General features: G+C 44.4%; 1 protein-coding gene across 3 annotated transcripts in view; it reads right to left on the bottom strand.

Moving 5' to 3' along the window:
- The window catches only part of eif2a (eukaryotic translation initiation factor 2A), a 12,090-nt gene extending 2,095 nt beyond the window's left edge, over positions 1-9,995 (bottom strand). Inside the window, exons 1-14 of one of the 3 annotated variants that reach the window (XM_020621841.1) lie at positions 9,875-9,995; positions 8,536-8,605; positions 8,367-8,438; positions 7,284-7,402; positions 6,792-6,891; positions 4,071-4,153; positions 3,544-3,617; positions 3,324-3,468; positions 3,118-3,234; positions 2,504-2,660; positions 2,345-2,429; positions 1,729-1,821; positions 825-938; positions 187-300 (exon numbers count right to left, since the gene is read on the bottom strand). In XM_020621841.1, coding sequence (XP_020477497.1) covers positions 187-300; positions 825-938; positions 1,729-1,821; positions 2,345-2,429; positions 2,504-2,660; positions 3,118-3,234; positions 3,324-3,468; positions 3,544-3,617; positions 4,071-4,153; positions 6,792-6,891; positions 7,284-7,402; positions 8,367-8,438; positions 8,536-8,605; positions 9,875-9,902 — 1,371 coding nt within the window. In that variant the 5' untranslated portion in view covers positions 9,903-9,995. Of the gene's footprint in view, positions 1-186; positions 301-824; positions 939-1,488; positions 1,822-2,344; positions 2,430-2,503; positions 2,661-3,117; positions 3,235-3,323; positions 3,469-3,543; positions 3,618-4,070; positions 4,194-6,791; positions 6,892-7,283; positions 7,403-8,366; positions 8,439-8,535; positions 8,606-9,874 lie in introns of those variants that run through there. The other 2 variants (XM_020621840.1, XM_020621842.1) reach the window with 2 other exon arrangements.
- Between the last annotated feature and the right edge of the window lie 456 nt (positions 9,996-10,451).

The raw sequence follows: 10,451 nt of genomic DNA, 5'->3' as shown, positions 1-10,451 counted from the left end.
CAGTACCCATACACGGTTTGTAAAGAAGCGGTACTGATGCATCCCTACACAGAGCAAACCTGACCCCGTCAGTCTAAACCTGCAGCCACTGATCATCACTAACATGCCACTCCAGACCTCCTCAACAAGCCCCGCCCTCCTCACACATCATGCACCCTGCCGCAGCACAGACAACGTCATCTTCACCTTCTTTAAATTTTTTATCTTCTTGTCTGTCTCTGGGTCGCCGCTGCTCAGCTCCGATTGGCTCTTGGTGACAGGGGTGAGGTCAGACGGAAGCTCAGGTTCAGACTTTGACTCCTGCAGAAGCAAACAGTCACATCAACAGTGCACACATTAACAACACACGACTCATAGCTGCGTCCACGTTGTTAGGATCATAGATTCATTTAGAACATGATCATGTAAAAACAGTTACATCAAAACAAATAAAGTTTTGTTACTAAAAGACAAACTTATTTACACTTTCATGAGGGACTGAGGTCGTAACCTTCAGCACAACCACCTAGCAAAGAACAGCAGAACCTTCAGAAGACGACGAGTACACAAGTCCTGTTGTTTATGTGCTGTACGTCACACGTCTGACTCAGGAATTGTTAATAATCGTATTTAACAATACTTTAATGTTCTTACCCAGCTCAGGATGTTTGACTGCATATCTCATAATTTTTTGGCGTTTTCTAGCAGAAATGACGATGGAAACGTGGCGTTAATGTTTGGGCTGTGTCACTGCTGACGGTTCACTTTAATGTAATGTCTGCTTGATGAGCATTCTGGGTGAAGTATATGACAGACAGACTGTAACCAGTTAGCAGTCTGCTCACCTGTTTGGCAGCTTTCTTCGCTTCTCGTTTCCTCTGATTCTTCAAAGCTGATTTAGACAGAATCTTCTCCCCAGACACACCTGGGTGCAGGTTCTGAGGGGGCTCTTCCTCGTGCTGACAGACAGGTGCATGTGAGAGACAGATAGGTGTGTATGAACAGCAGCAGCCTGTGGTTTTAAGTTAAATCTCTGTGGAGCAGCTCAGGTGTGAGGAGCTGTTGGTTAATGTGAACGACCGCAGTGTGTCTGATCTTATGATGTCACACAGGTGAATAGGAAGTTCACCCGGACTAGACAGGGACAGCGTGTCGCGCCGAAATAAACAGAGACATTCATAAAATCTGGAGAGAAAATGGTTAAATCTGCCATATGAGGATGACCATTTGAGTTCTGTGTCTAATTTATTTCTAGGCATTTAAAGAGCTATAACATTAACAATCATCATAATAAAACCTTGTTCTCTGATGATGTGTCTCTGTTGTGTTTCTAATGTTCATCTTTGTGTCTTTATTCGTCTGTATTTAGCACATTTCATAATGAAGTTCATCATCATAATCATCTGGTACGAGCTTGGTGTCCTCACGCTCCATAGTTCCTGCTCTAAGGGTCAGGTAGTGCAGTGAACAGACTAAGCCCTGGAAACCAGTTTAGCATTGTTTTCTCACCAGTTTGGTGCTGGGCATGGCTGGCAAATGTCTCAGTGCAGGTGGGCGGTATGCCTGTGTGGGCGGGGCCTGTGTGGACCCTAGATTACTGGGCTCTGCCTGGTACTTCACAGCCCTCTCAGGGAAGCTGCCATCGGGGAAGGGCTGCCAGAGGACCTCCCACAGCTCTGCGCCAGGCGCCACATCCCATTTGTGCAGCACAGAGCCAGTGTAGTGCCAGATCTTAAACCCGTTACTGACCCGCAGCCGAGGAGAACAGGTCGCCGTGACCACGTGCTCGCCATCAGGACACCAGGAGAAATGTGTGGCATCTGGAGCCTGAGGTTTGGACACCTGAAAGCACACAGGGAAGACTGAAAAGGACCAGTTGTCACAGAAGAACCAGGAGGTTTGCTGTGACCTCTTCACTTTGTAGCCGCTGGTTCAGACTTTTAGCCGCCCAGAGCTCCTCCATGGCTGTTTGACATGACTACTGGCTGGAAAAACCCTTCTTCTAACCTTGGCTAGGCGGCAGGCGGGGCTGATTTACAGACCGTACTTTGACAACACAGGGTGGAGAAGCTGGAATAACACCAGGAGGCTGTAGGCAGCAGAGGGTCATGGAGGGGGGTGTAGCTGAGAGACACCACGTCCTGTCCCACTGTCACTGGGTTTATGAGACAGTGTTATATAACCTGAGTTAATGCAGCTTTAACGTTTGTATCCAGTCCTGCAGCATTTATCTGTGGTGTGACTTTGCGTTGCTGGTTAAAACCTAAAAAAACTGATTAATAAAAAAGAAGCAAACTCTATCAGCTGATTTTCATGCTAGCTCATAACGTGTGTTGTTAAAGTGTGTGCTGCTGTTCATCCTCACCTGTTTATATTTCTTCAAGTCCCAGACTTCCATCTGTCCCCGCAGGTTCCCGAAGCCAGCCAGGACCAGGATGTGGCCCTGAGGACTGTGAACAGGAAGGACAGGTAGCATCAGCTTCTCCTGACGTCACATTTGGACAAAGGACAGGTGTGTTCTCACCTGTAGTAGGCAGCATTTCGTGGCCCAGTTCCAAAGTCAAACACCGGGTCACATCTGAGGTTAAAGATGGTGGCTTTGGCTGGCATGAAGCCGTAGACCACACAGAACTCTGCAGAGTTCGGACTCCACGCCACATCATAGATGGGACCGTTCTTCGCTGTTTCAAACCCAGAAAGAAAAGAGTTTGTCAATGAGCAACATGTTTCTTTGGAGAAAGACAAAGTCCAGTTTCTAGGCAAGTTTATTTATATAGCACACACAAAAAGGAATTCCAAGTGCTTAACCCAGTGTACGCAGATAGATGAACACGCATACACAGATAAAACCTTAGAATCAATAAATCAGAATGAACAAAATGAAACATTCTCACTGTTCTCATTACACTGTGTGCCCCCAAGACTAACCTCTGAGTACTTTACACCTGAGGCCGGCCTACTTTCTTCCAGAGAATTTCTAGACTGGGTGAGTGTACTCATATCAAATGTTTAAGGATTAATCCATCAAGATAGCGAGAAATAAAGGGGCGTGTCCAACACACTTCCAACAAATGATCACAACAGTGTGGTATGAAATCTGCAGTATCACCGGCTCCACTGATCAATGAGAGTACTCACGCAGCTGAACCAGAGCGGTCTCTCCGTTAACAGCCAGGTAATGCAACGTCTGCTCGCCGTAATATGAGGCTCCGGTTTTATCGACTTCAGTGCTCGCTGTCACCAGAACTGCTGAGGCTGAGAGTGAGAAACACAGACGGGGGTTATCAACGCACAGCTTGAGGAGGAACTGGTTTCCTGTCTGCAACACAACTGAGCTCCTGCACCTTTCTTGTTCCACTGCATGGTGACTCTGTCGGCCTTGAAGAAGCTCTTGTTGGCGAAGGCAGCTGTCGGTCCTCCCAGCACTGGGTACTGGTACAGACGAACAAAGGAAGGGGCTCCTTTGCTGCCTGGGGCGTAGACCGCTACCTGGAGAGGGCCAACGGGACGGGTCAGCGTTTAGACGTCAGACTCTGTGCTGTGTGAAGGCTGCAGGCTGCTCACCTTGCTGGGCTGACCTCCAGGTGACAAGGCAAAGTCAGACACTTTCTGAACGCGCAGCTTGTTGGCGATGGTGTCTGGAACAACAAGGTGATTTCAGTGGGTTCAAAAATGTGACGTGAAGCAAAAGAAAAACAGCAGAGAGTCTGGTGAAGACTTTTTCAGACTCAGACTGGTTATTTCTGAGCTGTTCCTACTGGTCTGCAACTTAACTGATAACCAATGAAAGTGTACGTCTTTGTTCAACCCAGCACCGGTGCAGCTGTTGCCGTGAGTACACGACTAAGGTTAACAAGACTCAGCATGACAGTGAGGAAGCAAATGCACAATGAGTCCTGCACAAACAAGGAAAGACCAACTTTTACCTGCTTAATTTGGCACATTTGTTAGGTGAATTGCACCTCGTGTGCACAAAGAAAACAGCTTGTAACTTTTGACCCACAATCCCTGGAGAAACCTCTGAGGAGAGCAGGAGACAATGCAGCACCGGCCAGCACCGGACCGAGCTCTGGTTCCGTCTGGTTTCTTACTGAAGTCGTTGTTCTCGTAGAAGTGCAGCTCGTTGTTGACACTCCTCACACAGATCTTCTCATCTTCGGACCAGCTGGGACACCTGCAGACAGTCGCACACATTCAGGCCACGATACACCACGCTGTTGGGAAGACCAAGTAAATCAGCTGTGCCCACAGTGTCAGCGCCGTGCCTGGGCGCACTCAGAGACACAAACAGTACATGGTGATGCAACATATTCATGGCTCTCATCCCCTTTAAACACAGGGCTCTGGCCATCAGGACGTACTGACAGTCGCTATCACTGTTGGTGCTCGCAGCCACAGCCGACCTGTGTTGTAACTAAACTTGCAGAGCTCCTGGAGTCTGTACCATGAAGCGAGCTCAACTTAGCCTGCCTCTCCTGGGGTTATCTGGCATCACTGAGCCTGACACTGGCTGTCCTGGATAAGTGGTACCACACAGCCTGTGGTAAAAACGTCGACACAGTCAGGAGTCGAATCATCTCTCTGCATTTAAACCCCAGCTCTGATCAGCGCGGAGGCCGTAGACTCCGAGTCTGTCGGACACTCTGCTTTAAACCAGTGTCCCAGGAAAGCCTGAAACAGCACAACCATGTGACTGCTCTGTAGAAATATCTCTTAATGATCACATTAATGTAGACTCTGTTCCTGTCAGGATCCAGTATGGACAAGCCCTCAGCGTTTCCACTGATCTGATTGGTCAGGTTTGGACCCATCCCATGAAGTTAATCTGCTCCAGAGCAGGTTAGCTGTGCTGCATCAGTTACTGTGGTGATCTGGCCCGATTAAAAGTGGTTGTGGTACCGCAAAACCTGAGCTGAGCCCAAAATAGATGAATAAGCTGTAGTTGACCTCACCTCATGGTACAGGGCCCTGGTGTTACTTAAGACTGGGTAGAAGAGTATGGGTCCTGTGCACCAGAGGAGGAGGCATGAACAAGCCTCCTCAGTGAGTTATTAACAAAGAGACTAGTTTTTACTGACCTACGATGTTCCATGTTTTCGTTCTCCAACATAGCAGTGCAGAAGAAACTGCAGGAGAACTCATAAATGTATTTCATTTATGATAATTAAATGGCGTGACGCACATACAGTGGGTACGGAAAGTATTCAGACCCCCTTAAATTTTTCACTCTTTGTTATATTGCAGCCATATGCTAAAATCATTTAAGTTCATTTTTTTCCTCATTAATGTACACACAGCACCCCATATTGACAGAAAAACACAGAATGTTTGACATTTTAGCAGATTTATTAAAAAAGAAAAACTGAAATATCACATGGTCATAAGTATTCAGACCCTTTGCTCCTCCTGTCACAGACATAAGTATGGGAGCGAAGGTCAGACATCCTCCCATTTCTTCCTCCAGCACTTCATGAATGAAATCCCTCCCTGCTGAGCGGTGAGTCCCGGATATCGTTTAGATTAAGTCTGCAGTCCTCCATGTATTCTCACTTGTGTTTGTTTTATAATTGATTTATTCATCCACTTTTCTTTCAATAATAAACTATTTAATGTGCAATTCCTGTGAGTTCCTGTGATGAAAGATTCATACTGTCGATTTTTAGTTTTCACCTACACTTTAAAAGTCTTCATCTGAAAGCACTGGTTTGGTTGGCGCAGTAAAAACAACATTTTCCTGTCTGGTTTTCTAATATAAAATATGAAGAATATTTAATTTGACTGATGAGGGTCATTATTATAAAGATAGTGTTTTTGTTTGTTTGGTAAGTACATGTTAAGTACATCTTGTCAGTCAGAATGAAATATCCTGATGTAGAGTACTTTGAAAAGTGCACTCATATGTCATCATAAACCACATTATTATGATTTACCATTTAGATTCATTCTGAAGATGTTAGATATTACCAGGCATCTGAGGAAAAGTACAACCGGGTCATGTACAAACAAATGTTTTCTTTTTCACAGATTTGACACCACATAAAAAAGAAGACAGTTAAAAAAAGGGGAAGTGGCAAATTTACTGAATCTCAAAACTCAAAACTGCTTTGTGTGGTCACACAGCTTTCTCCTTCCCATTTTTATTCAACCACCAAACCTACAACTGCTTTTAAGAGAAGCACATTAAATCACATTTTTGACCATCTTTCCCACATTTTCACACCGACTCATCTATCTGGGTGAAACAGACCAAAATGCCACTGAAGCAAGAGACCTGAAAATGGCTGCTCACCAACGTTTACCATCCAACCTGACAGCACTGGAGAGGATCTGCAAGGAGGAATGGCAGAGGATCCCCAAATGCAGGTGTGAAAAACTTGTTGCATCATTCCCAAAAAGACTCATGGCTGTATTAGCTCAAAAGGGTGCTTCTACTAAATACTGAGCAAAGGGTCTGAATACTTATGACCATGTGATATTTCAGTTTTTCTTTTTTAATAAATCTGCAAAAATGTCAAATTCTGTGTTTTTCTGTCAATATGGGGTGCTGTGTGTACATTAATGAGGAAAAAAATGAACTTAAATGATTTTAGCATATGGCTGCAATATAACAGAGTGAAAAACTTAAGGGGGTCTGAATACTTTCCGTACCCACTGTACCTGCTGCCGTCAGCACAGATGATACCTGGACTACAGGTCAAACATCATCATCTGAATCTGTCTGCACAGTCACATGGCAGCAACAAACAAAACCTAAATAAAACACAGATGAGCTGAGCAGGTAGAACCCTGCACCAACACCTGTTCACACTGACCACGTGTCCACCTTCTTCTGGTACAGGGCCTTGATGAGCCGTGCATTCGCTAGGTCCCACAGCTGGAGGTTGGCTTCACCTTGAGGACTGTCCTGACTCTCTAGAACACACACACACACACACACACACACACACACGGTCATCAGACTGTGAAGCTTCAGAGGACCATGGACACCATCCCACATCTCTGACAGGGTCCAGAGTCTGTGTCACCTCGTCTTGGCTTGGCTTCTGTCATCTGTCTTTTCATTTAATCTCATCTAAACTGCCTCCCATCTTATTTAACCTGGTTTTTCATGTCACCTGATCCTAGCTGTGTCCATGTTGCGTCTTATCTTGTCTCAGGTCACTTTAGGTCATAATGTGACCTAGTTTCCTGTTTTTTGGTTGCACTAAACTCACTCAGTGTCATCTCAGCTGGTCTTTTGTCATCTATTTCTGTGGTTTTGTCACGTTGTCTCATCGCACTGATCGGACTATTTGGTTTCTTACTGCTGTACGGCTGCCAGGTGACCAGCACGTTGTTGAGAGGAGAAAAGTCCAGCAGGGTCGTTTTTGGCAGGTCGAAGGTGGCCACCACAGAGCTGTCTGAAGACTTCACCACAGCGACACTGAGAGACAGACAGGAAGACTATGTGGGAGCTTGTATCAGACTGAGGACATCTCTGCTGCTTCACTGAGTCAGACTTAGGAAAGTTTTGCAGCTAAACTATGTGATCTGATGTGACGGACATTAGTGACAAGATGCGAGAACCACAGAGAAATGCAGAGCCATACAGAACACAGAAACCCAAGTAGGAGAACATTTCCACCCTGCACCACCTCAGAATGTTAAAAAATAAACAGCCCAGTGTGATAAATATTTATCTCCAATCACTTTGCAATTCAGATACACATACATATTTAAATATCAAGCATGAAGTTGAAACCTGTGTCCACAGTCACGCCATACCTTTACTGTCCTACATAAATATTTAAAGGCCCCAAACTCATTTTATATCCAGGCTCTTTGGAATTATTTATTGTTTTACATGTTATACAATAACATCTACATTGCACACATGTATTACAGACTACCATGGGCTTCTGGGACACATGAGACTGAACTTATTTGACTTCATTCATTTGTAATGCAGGCCATCCTTGAGCAACTCTAAGCAGAAGTGGTTTGTGGGACTCTAGACACACGGGTTAAGAAAAATGAGTGTGTGTGGGGTTTCAACTGGAGCCCCCATTGGGCTAACGTGGCCCGGTGAGCAGGGTGGAGTTGTGCTGCATTTAGACTCTCATGACAGAAAGTTGAAGATATGAATAATCCAAGACATAAGAAGGATGAACGTAACATTCACAAACCTCCAGTGTGCTGGCAGGTCCAGACACCACACTCACAGTCAGATGATTAATAACCACCAGATTAAAAGGGTAGTTGCTTATTGGTTGTTCTTGTTGTTGTCCTTTTATTGTTATTCATTGTTGATTTGTTCTGTGGTTTTATTGTTTTTTTAGTATTTATACATCTGGACCTTGAGTATGTAATAAAGTATCTATCTATCTATTACTGAGCACCATAGCTACCTGTGTCCGTTGCACCAGCTAAACAGTGTCCCGTCTCTGCTGAAGGCGATGCACCTGCTGAGCCCAGAATCCCTGACACACAGGAAGGTTTGTTTACTTCGGGACGGGCGAGGTTACAGACAGTTTCACAGTGAGGCTGTATGATGAAGATGATCTGAGGTGTTTTTACCTCTGGAAGGCTGCATGCTGCTCACACTTTGGGGGACCACAGAGCAGAGACGTACCTACTGAGCCACGCACTGAAAGAGAAAACACAAACAGCAGACGCAGGATGGACCCACACTTTCAGCATGGGATGGAGTCATAGTAAATTACAGTGTGTGTTCATGGTGGTGAAGGAACAGTGTTTAACAGACAAAGCTGGAGCTCTGTGGGCAGAGGCAGATGATACAGCAGCAGCATGTCTTTGGACTGTGGGCTGAAGCCAGAGTACCCGGAGAGAACCCGCGCAGGCACAGGGAAAACATGCAGACTGCACACAGAAAGGCCCAGGCTTGAACCCAGAACCTTCTTGCTGTGAGGCAACAGCACTAACCGCTGTGCCGCTATACCAACCCACCAAAAAGGTCATGAAAGTGGAATCAAAATGTACTGTTTTATTATTATCAATCTTTTAAAAAAAAAAATGCAATCTGGAACACACTGCTGAAGAAAATTCAAGCATCCACATCCAGGTTCACAAAAGCACAGTACACAAACTTGGGCTTATGAGCTATGGAAAGTAACAGATCATCCCACTGGAGAAAAGTGGAAACAGTTTAGGGTTTTTAAAGGAGATGAAGCACAATACGCAAAACAGAAACTATGATTATGTCAGGACTAATTCAATCAGAGTTGATCAATGAGCACATCTGTCTGAGATGACAGTGGGCTGCACTTTATGATAAAAGCAAAGCTCAGACCGACGACGGTTAGAGACATGACTGCACAAACAACATCAGAGAACAAGACTCCATTTGTGGCGCACGGTTTTCTGAGACGATAGCCAAATCTCATTAAGAAACCTATTCATTTTGAGTTTTCATGCCTCTGCTGGGAAGTCTACCACCATAACTTCATACTGTATATGGTTCCACAACCGAGAAGTGATACTTCTCGGTTCGGCGCATACACCATCTTTCGAACAACCATTATTTATTTTCACTGTCCTGGGGTAGGCAGTGACATGAGAGACTGGACAGCGTGGTCAAGCTTTAAAGGATGATTTGTCTTATTGGGTTACTACTTGTGGAATTTATTAAGGCTGAATACATCTGAAGGCTTTACTGATTTTAACGACATTTATAGTTTTCTTTTAAGGCGTTCATCTATTTGGCAAAAATGCCTGATTTTACCGTGCGTTTTGCCTAATAGTCATGTTAACTACAACGGACAATAATCGGGGTCGCTGAAATCTGAGTGCCCGGTGTTTGACTTTCACCTATTACCCGCAGCTGCTCGGTAACACGTCGGTGTAAACATTAAGAAAGAAACAACAACAGATTTCAATGAAAACTGAAATTACCCACCTGCTAGCAGCGGAACGGGGGGCGCCATGTTTACCTGTGTCGGAAAAGAAAAGCTGTTTCCCGGAAATGCGTCACGGCCAAGAGGGGCGGGTCTCTCAGTGCCACATCAGCATACAAACAGTTATTAATATTTTTAACCACGTCTTTTAAAAACAACGAGTAGGTGTTAAATGAATGATTCTGGCATCCTGTTTGGTATTTGATCACACCTAGCGCGTGTTGCTTTTGTAGGCAAAGAAAAACTCTTGTTTTTATAAACGTTTAAAGTTGTTTAATTTAGAGATGAGTCAAGCTGAAGTAAATAACTGAAGGAGAGGCCGTTTCTGTTTTCAAAGCAAAAGCGCGTTGTTTTTTTTTTGTTTTTTTTTTTGTCAAATTCAAGGTAATTTTATCGTCTGTATTAAACAGAAACTGAATGTTGCAATCAAATTATATTTAATAAGATTAAATAAGGTAAAATGCAATTATAATTGTTGATATAAATATATGTTTTAATATAATTGTATATGATCTTTTACTTGTACAGCGCCTTTCTATGCTTTTTACAGCACACTCAAAGCGCTTTCACACTATTTGG

The sequence above is a fragment of the Monopterus albus genome, unplaced genomic scaffold (genome assembly GCF_001952655.1).
Source record: "Monopterus albus unplaced genomic scaffold, M_albus_1.0 scaffold268.1, whole genome shotgun sequence".
NCBI lineage: Eukaryota > Metazoa > Chordata > Actinopteri > Synbranchiformes > Synbranchidae > Monopterus > Monopterus albus.
This window is presented reverse-complemented; position numbering and strand designations above follow the sequence as displayed.